The sequence below is a fragment of the Nematolebias whitei genome, chromosome 16 (assembly GCF_014905685.2).
Source record: "Nematolebias whitei isolate Nwh7 chromosome 16, NemWhi1, whole genome shotgun sequence".
NCBI classification, from domain to species: Eukaryota; Metazoa; Chordata; class Actinopteri; order Cyprinodontiformes; family Rivulidae; genus Nematolebias; species Nematolebias whitei.
The window spans coordinates 37343746-37368136 of record NC_056513.1 but is presented as its reverse complement, the minus strand read 5'-3'; the positions used below and the strand labels follow the sequence as shown (position 1 = coordinate 37368136).

General features: G+C 41.6%; 1 protein-coding gene across 2 annotated transcripts in view; it reads right to left on the bottom strand.

Moving 5' to 3' along the window:
* Nucleotides 1-4883: 4883 nt before the first annotated feature.
* Nucleotides 4884-24391, bottom strand: part of LOC119422595 (myosin-9) — a 49997-nt gene continuing 30489 nt past the window's right edge. The window contains exons 23-43 of one of the 2 annotated variants that reach the window (XM_037689975.1): nt 24174-24305; nt 23862-24068; nt 23632-23769; nt 23394-23517; nt 23141-23312; nt 21457-21669; nt 21205-21349; nt 20916-21122; nt 20728-20832; nt 17894-18046; nt 17537-17785; nt 12289-12501; nt 11871-12083; nt 11621-11782; nt 10380-10508; nt 9864-9952; nt 9613-9736; nt 9192-9400; nt 6091-6199; nt 5819-5991; nt 4884-5665 (exon numbers count right to left, since the gene is read on the bottom strand). In XM_037689975.1, the coding sequence (XP_037545903.1) occupies nt 5563-5665; nt 5819-5991; nt 6091-6199; nt 9192-9400; nt 9613-9736; nt 9864-9952; nt 10380-10508; nt 11621-11782; nt 11871-12083; nt 12289-12501; nt 17537-17785; nt 17894-18046; nt 20728-20832; nt 20916-21122; nt 21205-21349; nt 21457-21669; nt 23141-23312; nt 23394-23517; nt 23632-23769; nt 23862-24068; nt 24174-24305 (3369 nt within the window). In that variant the 3' untranslated portion in view covers nt 4884-5562. Of the gene's footprint in view, nt 5666-5818; nt 5992-6090; nt 6200-9191; nt 9401-9612; nt 9737-9863; nt 9953-10379; nt 10517-11620; nt 11783-11870; nt 12084-12288; nt 12502-17536; nt 17786-17893; nt 18047-20727; nt 20833-20915; nt 21123-21204; nt 21350-21456; nt 21670-23140; nt 23313-23393; nt 23518-23631; nt 23770-23861; nt 24069-24173; nt 24306-24391 lie in introns of those variants that run through there. The other variant, XM_037689976.1, reaches the window with a different exon arrangement.

The following is a 24391-nucleotide window of genomic DNA, read 5'->3' as shown; positions in this document are numbered from 1 at the left end:
CATCTGTATGAGAGTAAGAAGAGGAGAGCTTCAGCATCTGTATGAGAGTAAGAAGAGGAGAGCTTCAACATCTGTATGAGAGTAAGAAAAGGAGAGCTTCAGCATCTGTATGAGAGTAAGAAGAGGAGAGCTTCAACATCTGTATGAGAGTAAGAAGAGAGCTTCAGCATCTGTATGAGAGTAAGAAGAGGAGAGCTTCAGAATCTGTATGAGAGTAAGAAGAGGAGTATAGTTGGCTATAAAACTGAAAAATTTCCTTTAATTCCAACAGGATCGGTACATTCCTGGTCCTCAGTTATCAGTTTCTTTATTGAATTTCGTTCCTGTCTCTGTTTTTCTAGCCTACAGAAGTATGCCCAACTTCTTTCCCCTTCTTCATTCCATTTTGCTCTTGATCGGATGCATGCACCTTTTAACATAGATGTTATCTAGTGAAGAGTGTAGAAGCATTAATTTTTGTTTGTCGCCTTCGTTTAATGAAGTCTTGTTGCAAATATCATGAATTTCTCCTACAATGTTAGTTTCTCTTTGTTTACTAATTCGGGTTAATTCTTTACTATAAGATATGGAGATTTGACATATTTTATATTTTAAGTACTCCCATTTAGTAGTGCAATTTGATAGTAGTGATGAGCCTTTGTTTATATAATCAATTGTTCTTTTAGCATCTTGACAAAAAGGGTCGTGTTTAAGAAGATTTGAATTAAATTTCCAATATATTTTATTACTTTTTTGTGCGTTTGTAGGAGTTAAAGTGAGTTTGATGAGGCAGTGGTCTGTAAGAGGTGCAGCAGAACAAGTACAATTAACTTCTAAATTGTGTGTAAACTCTGATACAAGCTAATAATCTAATCTAGATTTAACTGTTCCATCAGGGTTGAACCATGTAAAAATGTGGGTATCTGGATGTAGAGTACGCCATATATCGTTCAACTTGAACTCATTACAGAAATTAAATATAATGTATTTGTAATGGTGATTTTGAAATCTCGAAGGACATCTATCCAGCCACTAATCCATTACCAGATTATAATCTCCTCCAAAAATAATATCACAGTTTAGATATCTTTGAGACAGGTCTTTTAAACTGTTGCTTAATTCTGTAATTAAGCTTTTGTTTTGGTTGTGATTATTGAACCCATTTATATTACCCAAAACCAAAAATCTTTCATTAATTTCAAACACACAAATTATCCAATGACCTAAAGGATTTTTTTGAGTGTTAACTACTTTCTCAGGAAAGTTATTTAAGAGAATAGCGACCCCTGCTGACCTGTTTGTACCATGACTAAAATATATATTTTTCCCCCCATTGGTTTGACCAAAATGTTTCATCTGTTGCTGTGAGTCTCATGAAGAAGACAGCAACGAGCCTTTAAATTGTTTAACAATAGAATAGTTACTTTGCATTTTATAGTCTCTCAAACCCCTAGCATTAACTGAAACAACAGAAAGGTTATAGTTGGAAAAAAGACATGATTAATATAACAAATAATTGGGAAAAAATAAATGATAGAAAAATAAGTAAATAAAAGAAGTGTAAATTTGGACTAGTAAGTAATCAATTGAAAGCCCTGTGCCCCTGACATATTTAACATTAACTGTAAACCAACATCAAAACTGTTTCTTGGAATTTGAACTCTGTATCATAAAACTAAACTATCTTAACACGTTATCTTCTTCCCTTTTCTCATTTTCAGTTATATTGCTTTATGGAACTCAACAATAACTATATTGGTGTATATCAATAGAATGTCGAGTGGGTTCCTCAGATGTCCATGATGACTCTTTCACCATCGATGTCGCCGAATGGACCTTTATAGTAGTTGGTCTTCCCCACAGCTCGTGCTTCCTCCATCTTGGGCCACACTGCAGCTCGAGCCTCTGTCGGCTTTGCAGAAGTCCTCTTTGAAGCCAATCCCAGCTTGTTTGCAGAACTTGGGAGTTTTTTGTGAGTTTCCAGATCTCATCACGGTGAAGCCTCATGACAAACTGGATGATGACGTGACAGTTTTTCCCACCTCTCGTTTTCCAAGTCGGTGAACGTTGTCAACAACTGTATTCGTAGTTGAAGCCCATTGTGGTGTAGTGAGTCACGTGGGTACGTGTCACTTGTTGTAGTATGACAAATATATGAAATATATATGCATACAATTTCACGAGTTCCTCATCTTTCTGACTGTATAATGCCGTGCATTGAATTTAACAGAAATGCGAACGAGAGACGTTATTTACCTTTGACCCATCAAAATGAATGGAGTCATTTATTTTCAGAATCAAAGTTTAACATCAAACATTTACATTAATTTGGCAAAATATGAAAATAATAACAGACAAGTTTCACAGAAAATGAGCATCGATCACGCGGCGGTGAACGAGGACTTTGCTTCAGATATTTCTAAAATATCTGTACTGGTTTTGTGAGAGAGAGAAGAGTTTAAGATGAAATGGAGATTATCTTACAGAGAACTATGTGAGAGAATTAATATCTGTTGACCAGAACGTGCACGCTTCATCAGATTTCAGCTCGCCTCCGGTACACTTTAGTCGAAGAAGAGACCGTTACCTTGTTGATGATAGATCAGCTCGATAGAGAATCCTCCAGACCTTTCAGCGTCTCCGTTGAGAGCTGCTGAAATCCTTAGATAGTCGTGCGTGGGTCGTTCAAACAGAAATTGTAATTCCAAAACGTCTCTGGATCATCCTGAATTCTCGAATTCTCTTCCATTCACTTCACCATTCTCCATGAATTCTCCATGAATTCTCTTCAGAACTCCTTGAGCACTAACTTGAGAACTCTTTGAGAACTGCTTCAGAACTGCTTCAGAACTCACTTGAACTGGAAAGTTGCCACATTTTAAATGGGTCGACTTCCGGTTCAATTTAGAGCTTTCTGATTCGTGGATGTACCAGAAAGAGGTGTGGTTTTTGACGTAAGGTATTATCAAAAGTCGAGGTCAGGGAATGAGATTTGTTTAACAACTGACAGAGAGATTATTGCAGAAAAGCAGACTTTTTGGAGCCTCACTCTGTTGTATCTTTCCAAATAGTAAAACATGACATCCCTTTTTCAGTAAACATTTAGTTGACCGAAGCTTCAACTTTCACATACTTACGACTTGGCTCATTTCAGACAGAAAATCAAGAAATGCATATTCAGGTGATTTCTTCTTTGAATGAGGAATAAAAATCATTACTTACTGTTTATGTAAAATAAAAATGAGTAGTTCTTTTCAACCTGTAAGCATTGAGTGAAACTAACACAATTTGATTATCAAACATTTGTAAGACAGTAATGATTATAGAGGATTGTCTTTTCTGCTTGATTAATTCAAGAAAGAAAGTCATCAGATGGCTCAGACTTATTCAGATCAATGAAAATAACAGTCTCTGTCCATCTGGTAGATTTGAGGTCATCAGGGTCAGATAAGGGTCAGACCAGGTTCACTACAGTGGTGCGATTTCTGAAAGGACGCAGATGATTTCCTCACATATCTTTTATCTTTTTCTTGCAGACCATGTATTTTGAGATTCCAGCGTCTCTTGTATCTCTCCAGCTCTGTTTTTCATTTAGTTCTTTCTTTGGTGAGTTGCGGTATTATTTTTTCAAAGTCTTTTAAGGAAGACTGGGTAGAAGGAAATGCCTAAATGCCAGAAGTCCAGTGTGAAGCACCCACAGTCAGTGATGGTCTGGGGTGCCATGTCAGCTGCTGGTGTTGGTCCACTGTGTTTTATCAAGGGCAGGGTCAATGCAGCTAGCTATCAGGAGATTTTGGAGCACTTCATGCTTCCATCTGCTGAAAAGCTTTATGGAGATGAAGATTTCATTTTTCAGCACGACCTGGCACCTGCTCACAGTGCCAAAACCACTGGTAAATGGTTTACTGACCATGGTATTACTGTGCTCAATTGGCCTGCCAACTCTCCTGACCTGAACCCCATAGAGAACCTGTGGGATATTGTGAAGAGAAAGTTGAGAGACGCAAGACCCAACACTCTGGATGAGCTTAAGGCCGCTATCGAAGCATCCTGGGCCTCCATAACACCTCAGCAGTGCCACAGGCTGATTGCCTCCATGCCACGTCGCATTGAAGCAGTCATTCATGCAAAAGGATTCCCGACCAAGTATTGAGTGCATAACTGAACAAGATTATTTGAAGGTTGGCGTTTTTTGTATTAAAAACACTTGTCTTTCATTGGTGGGATGAAATATGCTAATTTTTTGGGACAGGCATTTTGGGTTTTCATGAGCTGTATGAATAATCATCAGTATTAAAACATTTAAAGACCTGAAATATTTCAGTTGGTGTGCAATGAATCCGAAATATATGAAAGTTTCATTTTTATCATTACATTATGGAAAATAATGACCTTTATCACAATATGCTAATTTTTTGAGAAGGACCTGTAGTTGATGTTGGTACTGGACTTGAATTCTGGGGCAGCAGGGTGCGAGCTCAGAAGAAGACTTCTGCCAGATCTGCCATCTTGCCGACTCCCAACCGCCAAAAGCCATTTATGGGGGCGTTTGCACGCATGCACATCAGAAAAAGCTAAACACAATGGATCTATGGTTAAAGATTGCCTCTGAATTTAGGTCAGATTATACTTTGAATTTCTTGTAAACCAACTGTCAAAGTGGCATATTTTACCTTCCTGAACTTCTCAAAAGATTAATTCAATTCATTTTATTTACTATGGCACCAATTCACAACAGAAGTCGTCCTTGGGTGCACAGAAACATTCACATACATAAAAATCAGTTAATATTTATCTAAGGAGCAGGAGTGTCCAGGGTTGACTGGGTCACTTAAGCATAAGCAGATCATCTTAATAGCTTTCAAGTTTCGTTTGTTGCAAACAAAAAACTACACAAGTTTTGAAAGTGTCAAATGTGCTTGATTTTATTTTATTGCATTAAGGCAGTTAATAAAATTTAGAATAGGCTGACAATCTTGGCATCATAAACATTACATGTTGGAGAATGCAAGGAGGCATAGTACAAAAATAAGCCATATTCTGAAGTGGCAGAAACCCTGCATGTTGCACAGAAATAACGAGTCAGCTACTACATAATGACCCATCACCAGTAAGAAAATAACCATAGTCAAACCAATACAAAATCTATACCACGAGAATCTGAACCCGCCCCCACTGTGTGCATTTGTCATTTTCATAATTCACATGACAACATGCTGCAGAAAGTACAGAGTTTAATACCAATTCAAGCAAATAACTGCATCAAAAAGTTCTGGAAAATGTGCAAAACACAAATTTCCCCATTAATAACCCTGCAAAAAGCTCAGATATCGCAAATTGTAATGATTTGTTACATGCACAATATTTCAATTCAAATTCAAAAATACTTTATTAATCCCAGAGGGAAATTAAATGCAACTCATCATCAATTTCAGGATTAATGTAGAAAGAGAGGGTTTTGTAAAACCTTTGTAATAAAAAAATGCTTTTTGTAAGAGGAAGTTGGCTTATAATCGGTTTATTTGGAAACATATTTTATGTCGACAGTAATCAAAAGCATTTTTCATGGCTCTCCTTGTCGTTTCACTCAGTGCCGTGTTTGGCAGGAGACTGGTCCCCATCCTCATCGCTCTCCAGACCAGTGCGGTTAATGCCAATTCGCACAGTTGCAGGTAAGTCACCATGTCTAAGAGAGAAAAAAAGTTTTACAAAGAAAGGCACAGCACAAATTTGATGCATGTACAAAGTGACATATACTTCTTCCTTAGTCTAAATTCTCTAATGTAAAATGACACCTATGCTATCATCAGCGTGGCTCGTTCATGTGAGCTGGTTCTACCTGAGCCTGCTCCTCAGAGTGCTGACTTCACGGTTCATTACATCTGCTGATTCACTGGCGTCCTCCAGCTCCCTCTGCAGCTTCCTGCGGTTCATATTGGCCCTGGTCAGCTCCTCCTCAGTTTCTTCCAGCTGACGCTTCATCTGGCGCAGTCGAACGTTCGTTTTCTCCACCTGCAAAGACAGTTTTTACTTAGGCCTCATGTGGCAGAAATATTTCACAACAAACAACAAAAACAAGATGATCCTTTATTAATCTGAAACGTGAAGTACCTGATCTTTGAACTGCTCAGAGTTGCGCCTCTCATCGTCAACCTGCAGCAGCGTTTCTTTGAGCTTCTTCTCTGTTCTCCTGACCAGCCTGGTGGACTGCTGACGCTCCCTGGAATCAAAAAATAATAAGACAAATCACAAAATACAGTAATGTGAAGACAAAACACAGGAGCTTCAGAAATTATTCAAACCCATTTATTTTGTTATGTTGCAGCCAAACACTGCAATCATTTAAATGTAGTTTCACAGCAATTTAAACTCCGTATCCAGTAATGTTAAAATGTAGATCTTCTACAACACCACTTGTAATTAAGCTCCAGTGTTCTCCACTTTTTTTGATCCCTGCTGAGATGTTTTTAAACTTCGAGTGGAGTCCACCAGTGTCAAATCAAACTGACTGGACAGGATTTGGAAACACACCCACTCCTCTATAGAAGACAGCTGATGATGCATATCAGAACAAAAGTCAAACCGTGGGGTCAAAGGAGCCGCCTGCAGAGCTCAGACACAGGATCGTTACAAGACATGAATTCGGGGGAGGCTACAAAATATTTCTGCCGACTGAAAGTTTACAGGACTCTTCCAAGAGCTTGTGGCCCAGCTACACCGACCAGTCAAGGGAGATGTATTTATTGAAAGGTGACCCAGAACCTAATGATCAGCCTGACTTCAGAGATCCTGTTTGGAGCTGGGATTACTGCAAGTTCCACAAGGACAACCAGAACTGAAGGCCTCCACTGATCTGGGCTTTATGACAAAAGTAACCCGATGGAAGCCTTTCATCTGTGCAAGACACCTAGAAGCTGCTTGTAGGACACAGACTGGCAGGAACCAGATTCTTTGGTCTGATGAAGCCTCCATTCTTAAAGATACATGTCAACCATCCCAACAGTGAAGCACGGTGGGGATGGCATCATGCTATAGGGCAGCTTTCAGCAGCAGTGATTGGAGGCTAGGGCTGAACGATTTTGGAAAATATTCCAATAGCAATTTTTTTACCTCAATATTGCGATTTAATACGAGATTATTTTTCATCGTCTTTTTCTCATGTATTTTTCAACGAACACGAGCAATAAATCCGTTTCATCAGTTTTCAGCTCCGCTGCAACTCTGTTTCTGCATTTTTTGTATAGCTCCGGGATAGTAACTTGGCTAAAATGTGTGCGAGGGCATTCTGTACCGTTTATCCACTGTGTTTACCAAAGCTGTAAACCCAGGCCTGGTCACTGTATTAATGGGCGTCATGTCTTTCACTATGAACTCCGTTATTGCTCGAGTTATTTCCGCGTGCCGTTTTGAATTATGTTCATACGGAGTAACACTTTTGAACCGTTTGGTCAGTGATCCCTGTCGACTGGTACTTTGCTTACTTGAAGTTGAAGCACATGTCATTGGCATTCTAGCCGTGCAACTATCGTACATAGCTTTGTGGTGTTTGAGAGGTAGCAACAGCATCAAGGCAGGTTCTGCACAACATGTTGTTGCTCAGCGGCTTCTTTTTTTATAGACAAAATAATTCAAACGGACGTACTGCTCCTGTTTGGTACCAAACTTTCAGATGTGTCAGCTTCTGTCGAGCCTAATGCCACTGTGCAACCGGTTAAAGCGCAGTGTTGACTTCTCCCACTCCCTGCTCTGCTTCGTTTACTCACAAGTGACGTAACCAGATCACACGACCAGTCAAACCACAGCCTTTGCGATTAAAAATCTTGTTTTATCATATCGTGATATCATTTCAAATGCAATTAATTGTTCAGCCCTATTGGAGGCTGTACGTTGATCCATTTAGCTTTCACTTATCCCTGACCAGAAATATCCTAAAGTAAAACTTGTTCCTCAGAACTGAGCTCAGGAGCCCCATTATCTCTGGAGAGAGACCTGAAGATGGTTTCACCAAGAGTCCCCATCCAGACCAAGTTTCAGAAGCTTTGTAAAACTAAAAAATAAAACTCAATGGTAGAAAAACCTCCAGTCCAGGTGTGCAAAGCTGGTTGCATCAAACCTAAAATTACTCAAAGCTGTAATTGTTGCCAAAGGTGCCTTAACCAATTAATAATAATAAAAAAGATGATTATTTAACAAAATAAGACTATACATTTTCTTACATTTTGAATAAATGCACAAAATGATAGAAAGTTCAGAAAAAGGTCTCCAAGCTCAATCTTCCATGTAAATAAATCACAAAAAAGGTTAAATCATGTCTTCTGGACCAGTTTCTTTTAGGGAGAAATGTTTCGTCTGAAAGACTTCATCAGTCTGTGGCCTGCCAACCAGATCTGAGCCATAAATAACTCATGTGTTTCAAGACAACCCAGATTCCCAGAAACCGGCTTCCAACACATGCAAACAAGGGACCATCCATTCAAAACAATCAACCATCATTGTAGAACAATCAAATGTTTTAGGCCAGATGGGCAACTTGCTACTCACAGAAAAAGCCTGACGACACCAATTCATGGGACAGATCTGGATTGGCAAACTGCAGGCTGATGAAGTCTTTTGGACAAAACATTTCTCTTGAAACTGGTCCAGATTACATGATTCAACCTCTTTTGTTGGTTTCTACCTGGATGATAGAGCTTACAACACTTTTTCTGAACCACTTTGACCTTGGTTGTCCTCAAGCTGTTTCTGTGAGTAGCAAGTTGGCCATCTGGACTAAAACATTTTACATGATGATTGATTGTTTTGGACGGATGGTTAGAAGCTGGTTTCTGGGATTTCAACAGGAAGTTGACTTCAAAAACACCTCAGTGAGGATTATTTATGGTTCAGATCTTGTTGGCAGGCCACAGACGGATGAAGTCTTTCAGATGAGAGACAAAATGTTTCTCCCTTAAAGAAACTGGTCCAGGTGACATGACTGAACCTTTTTTGTGATTCAAAGTTCAGTTTTCCATTTGTCAGATACCGAGTGCAGACTGATGAAAATATCCTGATGCATGCTCAGTAATCCAGGTAGATAAATCCAACAAGGTAAAGTCAAGTCCTCTGGACAGAGGACCTGACTTTACCTTGTTGGATTGATGAAAATAGTTTGGCTTCAGAAAATGTCACATGGTTGTGTTGCAGACTGACAAACTACACTCTCTGCTGCTCACTTTGACTCTACGTCGAGCTGTTCTTCCAGCTGAGCGATCTTGGCCTCCAGCGTGGCGATGGTGGACTTGTACTTGGACTTGATGGAGGTCTCAAGCTCCTGCTGCTTCAGTTTCAGCTCTTTATTCTGGCGGTCCAGCTGGGAGCGAGCGCCCTCCAGCTGCTGAGCGTTGCTGCGCTCCGTGGTCAGCTCTGAGGTCAGCTGCTCATTCTGGTGTCAGACACAAGAAAAGTACTTTAAGCATTTCCTTGAAGTTCTCTTCTGCAGAGTAGTCACTGCACTGATGCTTTGCACTTCAAATCTCAATTTTCTGTAGTTTTATGTGACCGTTTCTGATAAGTCACCAACCTTTACCCTTACAAATAAATCCCAGCAGCAGCAGCAGCTACAGTTAGACAAACAGGATATCTTGGGAATCTAACCTGCTGGGTCATTCTCTTCAGACGATCATTAACCATCTCCATGTTGAGATGTTCTTCTTCCATGTCTTCCTCCATCTGAGTGATGCGAGCCTCCAGCTTCCTCTTCTCATCCGTCAGCTGAGAACTGACAGGAAACACAAGTTGAGCATGGAAACATGAAACATTTAGTTTTTGTTGATATTAACATGAATATTCAGTACAAGTGAAAAAAGTTAAAGTTATTGCAAAAGGAATTGTCATTTGGTTCGTACTTCTTGGTGTTACTGCTCTTGACCTCTTCCTGGAGCTCATCCTTCTCAGTCTGAATCTGTCTCCTCATTCTCTCTGCAGTGGCCAGATCCTGACAAAGACCAGAAACACACATTCATTAAAGCTCTACTGACTCTCAGGTAAACCATGTGGTTGTCTGTGCTCTGTCACAGATGATGGATAGGAGACTATGGTGCACAAAGTTCAATGGCGTCAGTTTCTGAATGTGTGATGTCATAATGTGCTCAAGTTTGAACAAAAACTAAAACCATCTAAGTTCCAGTTTAGTTGTCTGGTTGTTTGTGCTTCATTTACATAAATCCAACTTGACTCGAGCTGATGTTAATGCAAACATTCAAATTTGTTTAATCAAACAGTATGTGGAAGAAAGTCTTACCTAAACCAAAGGTGCTGCTTTATAATGTATTTATTATGTAACTTTATAGTTGTGGTCTGAATCTTTAAGCATCATGTTCCATCATCGAACCGTTCAGCTGCTGGTCTCCACTGACTCCTACCTCCTGGAACTGTAGGACGTCTCCCTCCAACGACTTGACCTTCTTCTCGGTCTCCTTGGCGCTGTTGACCGCTTCATCTCTGGACAAACGAAGCTCATCCAGCTCCCGCATCAGATCTTTCATTTGAGCCTGGAGTTCAGACATCAGGACTCCAACATTATTCACTGCAGGTCACATTTTTGAACATTATCCAGGACATTTTTCGTTCCATTCAAAAGGCATCGTTGTTGCCTGCTGCCAATGTTTACAATAGTTTTGCATGTGTGAGACAGCCACCAAGACTTTATGATACTCCTCTCTTTTAGACTTGCAAGTCAAAGCTGGAACAAGACAAACCTTTGTTGGCTGGTTCCCAATATGTTTAGCTGTAATTAATCATTTCTTTGCCTAAAAACAGCAGACGTTGTTTCCATTCCCTAAAATTTGAGAGTCTAAACATCTGTGTTCATCAGTTTGCATCCACTGCACATTGTTCTGAACACAGACAGTTACGGGAGAGAGTTCATCGATCACAGCTCAGTCAACTCTCACATGTTGCGTTACAAACTGCTCAGCTTTGTACCAACATGCTCTGACCACCGACATCCTCACAAACATGAACAGGCAGTTAAACTTGGCTTCTACTTCTTAATGCACTCATCACTGGTGACCCTCAAGGCTGTGTGCCAAGTCCTCTACTGTATTCAAACCGTCCAGATGATCTGACTAAACATTGCTGGATTTTTATCTGGATTATAGAGCATGAATTTGGTCCTCTACTGTTTTGTTTGTACACTTACGACTGCGTCAATTCATCTCTCCAATATTATTGTTTGCCGATGACACCACTGTAGTAGGTTTTACTAGACTTCGTACAACCATGAGATTTAGTGACAGAGAATGATATCCTAAAGAACTGTCACTGAACACAACTAAAATTAAAGAATTGATCTTGGACTTGAGGAAGAAGCAAGATGTTGAACTACAGGGAACACCTTTTAATTTCTGGGCAGTCTCATTTGTGTGACTGTCAAAAAGACAAAGCAGTATCTGCACTTGGAGAACACTCAGGAAAGACTTGATCAGCAAACTGCTGCAGACCAAGCAGCCATTGAACGCATATTGTTTTAAGGCATCACAGATTCAATTCAGTTCAAGCTTACAAGGTTTGATCCAATTCGCTACACTCTTCTCAAAACAAGATGACTTTAGTTTAAAAACGAGTTTCGTCATCGTGGGTTATCTACATTATTTCGATTTACCTGGAGTTTTTTCAGCTGCTTCAGGGCATCATCACGGCTTTTGTTTGCAAAATCGATCTGTGCTTGAAGGCCCGCGAGGTCCGACTCCAGTTTCTTCTTGGAGGAAAGGGCCTGAGAACGCTGTCTGCGTTCATCTTCAAGCTCAGTTTCCATTTCATGCACCTGAAAAAGACCAAAGGATAATTCTTTTTTCCTTTTATGTGAAACTTTAACATTTTAAACCAAACGGTTTAAACGTTTGCTGTCCCACCTGTTTAACGAGCTGCTTCCTCCTCTCCTCTCCCTGCTCATCTCTGGCCTGCAGGTCTCTGTCGAACTGGGCCTTCATGGCCTGCATGTTGACCTCCAGACGCAGCTTGGCATCTTCTGTGACCTGGAGCTCATCCTCCAACTCCTCCAGCTGAGTTTTCATCTCCTCCAGCTGCTGCTCCATGCCACGCTTCGACTTCTCCAGCTCATGAACCTGCAGACGGTGTGTAATTGTTTAGACTGAGCCTTGACAAGTCTGGAAAGGTTTCAGAGAAACACTTCAGTTCTAACTTCTGCCAACAACAACAGAGCAGAGGAGCTTCACCTCTGATGCTGACAAAGCACATTTTGACACAAAGGAACAGTAGTTTTCACAGATCCACAGCTCTCATCACCAACTGTCCGGTGTCTCTGCTTACACTCTTGCCGACATCATCCTTAGAGGAGACCAGGTCCTCCATCTCAGCTTTGAGCAGTTTATTGGCTCGGTCCAAGTCGTCCTTCAGAGCCGTCAGGGTCTCCAGCTCACGGGTCAGAGTGAGCGCACGAGTTTCCTTCTCCCTGGCTTCAGCTTCAGCCTTGTCACGCTCTGCAGCAAACTGAGTGGAAATGGCTTTTTCCTCTGCCAACATCTGAGGATCAAAGAGGATGAGGATGAATTCAAGTACCCACCGGATAATAAATCAGTTCAGTTTATTTCTATAGCTCCAAGTCACAACAGAAGTCCTCTCAGGGCACTGAACAGAATCATTTACATACATTATAAAAGCCAATTAGTAAAAGTTTAGCTAAAGCAACAGCAGATTGTGGTGAATCTTCACTTTGTCACAGTCTCCCATCCTGAGCAAGCACAAAGGAGACGGTGGAAAGGAAAAACTCCCTTTAACAGAAAGAAACCTCCAGCAGATCCAGACTCAGGACGAGCGGCCATCTGCTTTGACCTGCTGGTTTTGAGAGGACAGGAAGGAGAAACAAAAACACAGAATGACAGGTCCAGGTGTACTTTCTATAGGAGGAAAGATAAAAAAAAAAACACTTAATAAGGACAGAAATAATTACAAATACAGAGCAGAGCAAGTAAAGACAGCAGCAGAGAGAGGAAATGTGGTCAGTTTGTCCTCCAGTAGTTTAACCCTATAGCAGCATAACTAAGGGATAACTCGGGAAACACAAGCTGACCCCAACTATAGGATTTATCTAAAAGGAAAGACTTAAGCCCAGTCTTTCGGTGGGACTAACAAAGACCTTAACAATCCTATATTGTGAAGAGTGAGAGGTCAATCTGCATGTGTCAGTCTGCATTGTGAAAGCTTACAGAACATCTCTGCTTTATAATTTAAATCCCGCACTCCTCATTTCACTGAACTGGGAAAGCTCCTCGGATGAGAAGTGAAACGTCTTCACAAATAAAGTCCAGTTGCCTTTTTAAAATTTTTTTTATTTACCAAGTCCTGGATGACCGAGAATCTTCATCAGTGTACTTAAGCCCAGTCTTCATTCAACATTTATTTATACAGGTTAGTCTCATTGAGTCACGAGGACTCATTTTCAAGAGGGACCTGATTTAGATAAACCACAGATGAGGTACAGAAAACAAACAGCAATAAAAAGCGTATAAAATTAAAAGTAAATAAAAGTAGTGATATAAAACAATAAAATCAAGCTACATTATGAAACAAGGTAAAATAATAAAAACATGAACATGCCTGAAATGTTTGGTTCATTATGTCCCTCGAGCTGCCTTTATCTCTAGTTCCCGTTTGTTCCTACATGTTCCCGTTTTTAGTATTTTACAGCATCTTATAATGTAGCATGAACTTATATGTATAATGAGCTTCAGATCTTTTTGTAAGATATTCCAGGAAACAGGAGCAGAGTAGGAGAAGGTCCTTTTGCCTAGTTCAGTCCTCACTGAGGGAACACTGCAGGTAATAATGTCCTGAGAGCGCACGCTGTAGCTGCACTCACGCCGAGACATGTAGGAGGAGATGTATGAAGGCAGCAGACTGAGAAGTGATTTAAAGATGAAAATGTACCTGTGAGAGAATGTGCATGAAGTTAATGATGTCCAGTTAACCAGTGAATACAGGGTGCAGTGGTGGGTATGGTAGTTGCAGCCAGTTATGAATCTTGGTGCACCATGATAGACAGATGGGTCTTAAAACTGGACAATGTGTCAGCCTCAAAGACAGAAACTGGAGGTTGGTTCCACAAGAGAGGAGCCTGATAACTGAAATACTGTATCTGCCTCCCATTCTGCTTTTGGAAACTCTAGGAACCACAAGTAAACCTGCAGTCTGAGAGCAAAGTGCTCTGTTAGGTAAATATGGAACAATAAGATCTGTAATATAAGATGGAGACAGGTTGTTGAGACCTTTGTAGGTTAGAAGTAAGATTTTGAATTCTATTCTGGATTTGACAGGGAGTCAATGGAGAGAAGCTAAAACTGGAGAAATATGATCTCCCCTTCTAACTCCAGTTAAGACTCTGGCAGCAGCATTTTGGATCAACTGAAGACGTTTTAAAGAAGTATTTGGACACCCAGATAATAAACCATTGCAATAGTCCAGTCTAGACGTGACAAATGCATGGATCAGTTTTTCTGCATCATTTTTAGATGTTTCTAATGTTAGTGATATTACGCAGGTGGAAGAAGGCAGTTCTAGTAATGTTTTTAATGTGGGGGATAAAAGACATGTCCTGATCAAAAATAACACAAAGATTTTTAACATTAGAGCTGGAGGACAGATTAATGCCATCTAAGGAGGGAGAAAGCAAGATAAATTAATTCCTAAGGTGCTCAGGTCCAAAAACCAAAACTTCAGTCTTGTCTGTGTTTAAAATGAGAAAATTAAGGGTCATCCAGGTTTTTATGTCTTTAAGACATGCTTGTAGTCTGAGTAACTCCACACAGTCACTTCAGTGAATGTTTTTTTCTTCTAAACAACTTTTTTTTTTTTTTTAATAGGTCTTTATTCACATGAATCTTTAGTTCTTCTAACTAGGCAGGTTCATTCTTGCAATGACTGACATTTTAGGTAAAAATTGTACTTTGGTGCAGTTTTTACGTTATGTTCTACCAGTGGTTTTGATGCAGCAGCCACAAACTCCACTGGTTTGGGCAAAATAAAACAAACGGGAAAGAAAAATATGAGATGACATTAAAGCAGTGGTCCCCAAACTACGGCCCGCGGGCCAGATCCGGCCCCCGACCATATTTGGTCCGGCCCCCTGAACAATACCAGAGAGCATTTAGAATTTTTTTCATATATGTGTATTTGTATTTGATAATAAAGTTGGACTTTTGCAATAAAATGTTTCTTAGTTATGAACTATTTTCATTATTAAGTAATATAATACTATAATACATAAGTTAATAACTATTTCATACACGCATATAACGTGACATTCTGTTCCACCCTTCTGTGGTCTGTGCCCCTATCTGGCAACCCCCAGAAAAAAAATTCTAAACCCGCCCCTCGCAAAGAGAGAACGGAATAATGGCGAAAAGATTAGGTAAGAGAAAAATTGATTCAGAATGCAGGGCATTTAACCTGCAGTGGACAAACGATTATTTTTTTGTTCAATGCAAAGAAAAGGCTGTCTGTCTCATCTGTCAAGAGGCGGTGGCAGTATTCAAAGAATATAATCTGCGGCGACACTATGAATCCCGCCACAAAGACAAGTATGCTAGCTTGCAAGGCCAAATGCGAGCAGACAAACTCTCAAAGCTAAAAAGTGGACTGTTAGCTCAGCAGAATACATTTGTACACCAAGCTCAGCTGAACCAGTCATCTGTTCGGGCCAGCTTTCGGGTTGCTCAACTGATAGCAAGCAGCGGTAAACCTTTCACTGATGGAGAGTTTGTCAAGAAATGCATGAACGCTGTCGCGGAGGAGGTGTGTCCTGAGAAGAAAGATGTCTTTAATGCCGTGAGTCTATCAGCGAGTACAATCACCAGAGGCATTGAAGAAATCGGGGGTAATGTATATGCCCAGCTGCAGCAGAAGACGAAAGAATTTGAATTTTTTTCATTAGCACTGGATGAGAGCACGGACGTGCAGGACACCGCGCAACTGCTCATTTTTGTTCGTGGAGTTAGTGCAAACTTTGAGATCTGCGAGGAGCTGGCAGCCCTCCAAAGTCTCAAAGGGACTACGACGGGGGAGGATATTTTCGGCAAAGTGTATCAAACCATGGAAGAGTTGGACCTGGACTGGTCAAAGCTGGCCAGCATCACAACTGACGGGGCTCCTAATATGGTGGGCATGTCTCAGGGTCTAATAGGACGCATGAACCGGGAGATGGAAGAACGAGGTCTCACCGCCCCGCTACAAGTTCACTGCCTAATTCACCAGCAAGCACTGTGCTGCAAAGTGTTGGCTTGGGATTCTGTCATGAAGGTGGTGGTGTCATGCATAAACTTCATCAGAGCAAAGGGACTTAAACACAGGCAGTTCCAAGAATTCCTGTCTGAACTGGAATCTGCGCACGGCGATGTGCTGTACTACACAGAGGTCCGATGGTTGAGCCGGGGCAGAGTTTTGAAGCGTTTTTACGAGCTGCTACCTCAAATTAACGCATTTCTTCATTCACAAAACAAAACGGTGCCAGAGTTGATCGACCCAGAATGGAAATGGCACCTCGCATTTTTAACAGACATGACAGAAATGCTGAACAGCTTTAACTTGCAGCTACAAGGCCAGGGGAAACTCATTTGCGAAATGTATTCCCACATAAAAGCATTTGAGGTGAAACTAGAGCTGCTTTTGGGACACGTGAAAAAGCACAGCTTCATCCATCTCCCTGCTACACAAAACCTCTCTGCAGAGAACCCAGCGGTCCCGTTTCCAGCTGAAAAGTGAGTGGAAGCACTGGAAATGCTGAAGGCAGAGTTCGGTGCGCGATTCCATGAACTACATGTTTATGCAAAAGAAATCCGTCTTTTCCAGAACCCCTTTGTTGCCGACATTGACGAAGCCCAGCCTTCTTATCAGTTTGAGTTGGCCGAGTTACAGAACTGTGATGTTCTGAAAGACGCGTTCAAGCCCAGCGGTCTCATTGACTTCTATGCCGCCCTCCCAAACGACACATACCCTAACATCAGAAAACACGCAAGGAAGATGTCCACACTTTTTGGCAGCACATATATTTGCGAGCAAACCTTTTCACGCATGAAACTGCTGAAAACTCCAATGAGATCAAGATTGACAGATGAACACCTGCATCAGTGTTTGAGACTGGCAGTGACTAGAATGGAACCTGAGATTCAACTTCTCACCAGCCAGATACAGGCCCACAGTTCACACTGATGAACATACAAAGGTAAGCTCACTTTTCTGACTTGAATGAGTCATTCTGACTATAAAAAATATAATCATAATAACCCTCTCTGTCAATACCCCAGAGAGGGTTATTTGGTTATTATTTATTTCATAAATAATGTTATTTACTTCCTGAATTTTGTTCTGTGAAGAACCCAGAGAAGGTTATTTGATTGTGCTTTCTGGAAAACAATAAATTTTTACATTTAGGCACTCCTGCAATCGTCACACTTTTTCTGTTACAAACTGACTCCAGCCCTCCACCAGAGAAGGGAAAAGTTATGTGGCCCTCACAGGAAAAAGTTTGGGGACCCCTGCATTAAAGTTTTGAACAAAGTGTTACCTGATCAAACTTCTTCTGCTTGCGCTCCAGGTTGGACACGACCTGCCTCAGGTTGTGCTGATCCACCAGGAGGTCATCCAGCTCCTGCTGCAGACGGGTTTTTGTCTTGTCCAGCTTGTCGTAGGTTGCCGTCTTCTCCTCCAGCTGCAGCATCAGGTTGTCCAGCTCCCGCTGCGCCTTCTTGCGGTTCTCCTCTGCTCCCTCCAGAGACGAGGCCTCCTGTTCCACCTTCTTCTTCATATCTGCCAGCTGCAAAGTGAAAATGGACAGGAAGTGAAAAAGTAAGTTGAACGGTAGAGTTTTTATTGACCAAGTTAAGTTCAGGGTGATCACCAGCTCTGAACGCTTTGTACAGACCTGAGCCTGCAGGGTGGAAACTTGCTTCTCCACGTTCTTCTTGCTCTCCTCCTCTTCCTCCAGCATCTCCCGCAGGTTGTTCTGCTCCTCCTCCAGCTGCTTCAGGCGGGTGGACAGAGACAGCTTCTGACGAGTTTCCTCTTGAAGCAGCTCCTGAGTTCAGCAAATTAAAAGAGCACGACGTGAGAAAAGACGGACACTGTTCGAGCATTTGCACTGTTAGAAGTCCTGCAGTGAGAAGTTCTTGTTCAGGGTTTAGTTATTAAATAACATCTCGAATGACAAACTCTGACTCTGACTAAAATGTGATTATTTAAAGGCAAAAATCTAAAGTTCACACGTCAGATTGATCAACAGTTGAATTTAGTCAAAGATGAAATAAATTTATCACTGTTCAGATTTATGATGAAAAAAAAGACGTTTCATGAGAAATTGCGTGTTTAAAGATTAGGATAATTACTGTAATTTCTGGATTATAAGCCGCTACTTTTTTCACAGGCTTTGAACCCTGTGGCTTATACAATGCTGCAGCTAATTTATGGATTTAAAAAAAATAATAATAATTTGACAGGCTAACGAGCTTCATGCCACAAGAAACATTTAGCTTCGTCACACCCAAGCGCTCGCATACAATGGGGCAAAAAAGTATTTAGTCAGCCACCGATTGTGCAAGTTCTCCTACTTAGAAAGATGAGAGGTTTGTAATTTTCATCATCGGTACACTTCAACCATGAGAGAAAAAATTAGGAAAAATAATCCAGGAAATCACATTGAGGATTTTCAAAGAATTTATTTGTAAATTATGCTGGAAAATAAGTATTTGGTCAATAAGAAAGAAGTTCAAATGAATACTTTGTAACATAACCTTTGTTGGCAATGAGAGGTCAAAAGATCCTGATGCATGCTCAACAATCCAGGCAGAAAAATCGGAGAGGTCAAAAGGTTTCCTGTAAGTCTTCATCACTGTAGCTGGTATTTTGGCCCATTCCTCCACGCAGATCTCTTCTAGACCAGTGATGTTTTGAGGCTCGCTGGGCAACATGGACTTTCAACTCCCTTCACTATTTTTCTATGGGGTTTAGGTCTGGAGACTGGCTAGGCCACTCCAGGACCTTGAAATGCTCTTTACGGAGCCACTCCTTTGTTGCCTGAACGGTGTGTTTGGGATCAATGTCATGCTGGAAGACCCAGCCACGTTCCATCTTCAATGCTCTCACTGATGGAAGGAGGTTTGGGCTTAAAATTTCAAGATACATGGCCCCTTTCATTCTTCCCTTAACATGGATCAGTCGTCCTGCCCCCTCGCATAAAAACAGCCCCAAAGAATGAGGTTTCCACCCCCATGATTCACAGTAGGTATGATGTTCTTGGGATGCAACTCAGCATTCTTCTTCCTCCAAACATGACGAGTTGAGTTTTTACCAAAAAGTTCTATTTTGGTTTCATCTGACCGCATGATATTCTCCCAATCCTCTTCTGGATCATTCATATGCTCTCTGGCAAACTTCAGACGGGCCTGGACATGTACAAGCAGGGGGACATGCATGGCACTGCAGGATTTGAATCCCTCTCTGCGTAGTGTGTAGCCTTTATTACTTTGGTCTCAGCTCTCTGCAGGTCATTCATTAGGTCCCTTCGTGTAGTTCTGGGATTTTTGCACACCGTCCTCATGATCATTTTGACCCCACGAGATGAGATCTTGCATGGGGCCCCAGATCGAGAGAGATTATCAATGGTCTCGTTTGTCTTCCATTTTCTTACAATTGCTCCTACAGTTGATTTATTCACACCAACCTGCCTATTGTAGATTCACTCTTCCCAGCCTGGTGCAGGTCTACAATTTTCTTCCTGGTGTCCTGCGATAGCTCTTTGGTCTTGACCATGGTTGAGTTTGGAGTCCGACTGTTTGAGACTGTGGACAGGTGTCTTTTATACAGATAACGAAGTCAAACTGGTCCATTAATACAGGCAATGAGTGGAGGACAGAAGAGCTTCTTAAAGAAGTTACAGGTCCATGGTAGCCAAAAATCTTGCTCGTTTTTGACCAAATACTTGTTTTCCACCATAATTTACAAATAAATTATTTTAAAATCCTACAATGTGATTTCCTGGGTTTTTTTCCTAATTTTGTCTCTCGTGGTTGAAGTGTACCGATGATGAAAATTACAGACCTCTCATCTTTCTAAGTAGGAGAACTTGCACAATCAGTGGCTGACTGAATATTTAAATAAATAATTATGGGGGAGTGGTGGCGCAGAAGTTCGAGAAGGTGGGCCTGTGATCGGAAGATCGCTGGTTCAAGCCCCGGTACAGACAACATCAAAAATGTGGGTGGGGTAGGTGAAGCACTCACACCTGCCCCCATCCTCATTTGCCCCAGTCTGGGCCCATGAGCAAGGCCCTTAACTCCCATCTGCTCCCTAAACAGGTCTCTCTTGAAAATGAGTTCTCGTGGCTCAATGAGACTACCTGGATAAATAAAAGGTTAAAAAAAAAAAAAAAACGACCAATGAAATTACTGAAAAGGTCACAGTGGACCGACGATATGAGGAGGAAAGAACGTGGAGCAGGGATTCCTCTGCGCACTATATCTTTGTGTATGTTACTGTTACAGATTTAATTAAAACGTTTTTTTTTTTATCTTTCTGTGTAAATATTTCTGACATGGACACCCGCGACTTATAGACAAGCACGGCCTATATATGTACAATTAGTGGGTACGGCTTATAGTCAGGTGAACTCAATAGTCCAGAAATTACTGTTTTTTCTAATTTCAGATTAATATTTAAATGTACGACTATTAAAAAAGTTGTTCTACTAAAACTTTGTTCTACCTGTGTATCCTGTAGCTGAGACTCCACAGAAGACAGGTCTTTGCTGGATTTGATGTTTTTGCCCTCAGCTTGACTCAGGAGACCGTTCACATTGTCCAGCTCGGTCTAGTTGGACGGAGAAACAACAAGAGGTTCATATTCTGGCCTTCACAAACTGTCCTCCATCCAGGTGAACGCCGCGTTCGTACCTGCAGCTTGCTCATCTTCTCCGTGACCTCCTGCTTCTTTCGCTCAGTTTCTGCAAGTTTCACCTGCAGCTCCTGAGCCTGGGTTTCGGCCTTCTTGCGCCGTTGTTCGGAGTCTGCTTTGCTTTGCGTCAGATTCTTCAGCTCGATCTTCAGCTCATTCCACTCACTCTCCAGAGCCTGCTTGGCTTTGTCCACAGACACCTTGCTCTGCCGGAGGGACACAAGATGCACGTTAGTGTTCTCTGGATCTTTGGCGATGGCGTTCTCCTGCGAGCGCGGTGTCCAGTACCTTTTTGGCCTGCTCCAGCTGCTCGTTGAGCTCCTCGAATGCCTGATTGTGCTTCTGTCTCACGTCAGCCAGTTGCTGCTCGTGAGTTTTGGCCTCTTCCTCCAGAGTCTTCTTTAGCTGAGTCACTTCTGACTCACGTTTGGCCCTGGACAGAAAAACAAAAAGTAAAAATGAGAGACGTCACTTGTCTGATTCTTCATGATGTCCCTGCCGTGTTGACAGAGAGGACTAGACGTCGTTGATAAGCAGCACCTCAGTTCCTGCTGTGCTGCAGTAGAGTCCAACGTGTCCTCCAACTCCGTCTTAAGGGCCTCCAGCTCCTCTCCCAGGTCCCGACGGTTCTTCTCCACCTTGGCACGTGCAGCCCTCTCCAGCTCCAGGTCTTCTTGGAGCTCTGAGATCTGGACCTCCAGTTCCCTGATTTTCTTCTGGGCCGTGTTCTTTGCTGCTGCCTCCTCTTCAATCCTGGAGTTAAAGGAAATAAAGTTAAGGTACAGTAACTGAGTTTGACACCCCTCCATAAGTTACATTCATCCATAAATATTAACAAAATACATTTTTGCTCAAATCAAGGGTTAAGTCAATGTTTGTGTGAAAAGGAAACATCAGAAGTTTTAGTTGCATCATATTCTTTACCTGGAGCACCATTCGCTCTAGCAGAATTTATGTAGTTCTTTGGTTTTAATATTTAGTAGAGTGCATGGGGTTTTAAGTGCGGACTCAAACATGACATCAAATGATTCAAACACAAATCTATTTTGTTTTAAGACTTTTTTTCCCCACAAATAAAAATCCAATTTGCATGGATGAGAAGCAGCTGAAGTGTAGCGGCGCCCTAAGTCTTCTTCCAGGGATGGCAGCATGCAGTATATTCCAGTGTTTGTAGCATTCGTGGGTTGTGTCCTGTGCACACTCAGCTCAGTGACCCATACTGGCCAGATGAAGTAACGGTTCTAATGTGGCCCGTGGGCCTCAGGTTTGACACCTATTACCTAAATAATCAGTGCAAAACTCGTAAAGGGACCCCAGTTCCTGCAAATACTGTATTTTTTGGCCTATAAGTTAGTTTTTTGAATAATTTGCATGCCCTGCGACTTATACACCAGAGAGACTTATTTATGGATTTTTTTCCATATTTATAAACTAATTTTTGACTGATATGACAGTTTTCATTTATTCTGATTGAAAATACTGAACACTACCATTTTCAGTCATTAGAAGGCACTCGAGTAGTATGGCATGCCTTTGCGTCATGCAATAGGTAAAAGTGGCTATTGCTGACACAATCAGCTTGCCATAACCATAACCTTTGTCCAGCTTGCCTGGAGCAACCGTCAAATCAGCTTCATTTCTCTGCGCCGCCCCAGTGAAATGCAGCTAATTTGACCACTGAAGTGCATTTAATAAGTAAAAGTTAAACTGAGACACACCTTTACTATAATTTCAAGCAAACAAACAATTGTTTTAGGTGCTTATCTTGTTAAGTTTCAAATAAATGCCCAGCGAGTCGTCTCTCTGCGCGTTCCAGTTTCCGCGTCTCGGCTTTTGAAATGCAGCTGATTTGACGTCAAAGTGCATTTATTAAGGAAAAGTTAGACCGAGACACACCTTTGCTATAATGTCGAGCAAACAAATAATTGTTTTTAAGTGTTAATCTTGTTAAATTCTTGTTAAAGTCCTCCCATGCACACTCCGGCGGCCGGCAATTGGCAGCCCATCGATTTTCAGCACAACACCGGCCCACATTTCCGACTCATCAGCAGTGACGCATAATCGAAGCTATACGTATACAGCAATTTGACATATTTATGGATTTTCCCACTTTTTTAGACATATTTGGACAGATGTGACTTATCGGGCAGTACGACGTGTATGGCAGAAAATACGGTAAATGTGATTTTATTATAGTGAAGCAAACAGAGAACGTTGCCCTGACCTGGCCAGTGCAGCGAGCAGTTCTTCCTCCTTCTTTGCCAGCTGAGCTTTGAGCTCAGCGATCTGGGCCTGCAGGTCTGCAATCTGATCATGAAGCTCCGTGGAGTCTCCCTCAAGTTTACGACGATTCTTATCCAAATCTTGACGCATCTTCTCCTCCTTCCTCAGTCGGTCTGCAAGTGTTTACATCAGATATACATTTTTTAAAGAATTGCAAACACCTCCTTTTATAAAAGTAAATCTTAAGCACTTGCCCTCCAAGTCTGCTATCATCGTTTCATGTTTGTTCTTGAGCTTCTGCAGGCTTTTGGACTTCTCTTCCTCCTCAGTCAAATTAGTGGTGAACTCAGAGAGTCGCTCCTCCAGCAGCTTCTTCTCCTAAAATAAAATAAATAAACAAACCAAATTTGTCATTTTGTTCAAGCGGTACGTGAGTATTTTACAAAATGTTCATTTCATTTTAAGCTGCTAGCTTCTGCTCTGGGTTGGGACCTTTGTGAGCTTGCTGTTCTGGTCGTCCAGCACCAAAACGTTCTCCTCTAGCGTCTTCAGCTTTGCATCTGTGGTGACCTTCTCTATCTGCAGTTTTTGTCTGGCTGCTTCCTCCTCATCCAGCTGCTGCTCCAAGTCCTGGATGAAAATAATTTAGAAAGTTAACACATTAAAAATATAAATAAATAAAAAATATAACAGGTTTGACACCACAGCAGAATATGACCAACCGTAATGTTCTGCTGCATCTTCTTCTTCTCAGTTTGCATCTGATTCACCCTCTCCTCCTCCTCCTCCAGGCGGGACTCCAGGTCGTGCAAGATCTCCTCCAGCTCCTGCTTCCTCGTGGTGAGGCGAACCCTCATCTCCTCGGCCTCGGCACACAGCTCCGTCTCTGCCCGGAGCTGCTCCTGCAGGGCCAACTTCTCTGCGTTCAGCTGAGAGCAGAGTCAGAAACACAACTCAGGTTTCATGGACCTTTCTTACATTTCTCAATAAAACTACAACCAAACATGAAGTTCAGTCCAGAGGAAGGCTCCTACCTGCTTCTGCTTAGCTTCGTAGTCTTGGAGCTGCTCCTCAACCTGCATCTGTTTCTCCTTCACCAGCTGCAGCTCTTCTTCCTTCGCAATTAAATCCTCCTCCTGCCGAGTCACCTCCAGCAGAGGCTTCACCTGGATACAAAAATACATGAATTATAATAAATAAACAATCTATCTCCCGCTGTCTCGCTCTCCCTATATTTTTTATTTTATATATA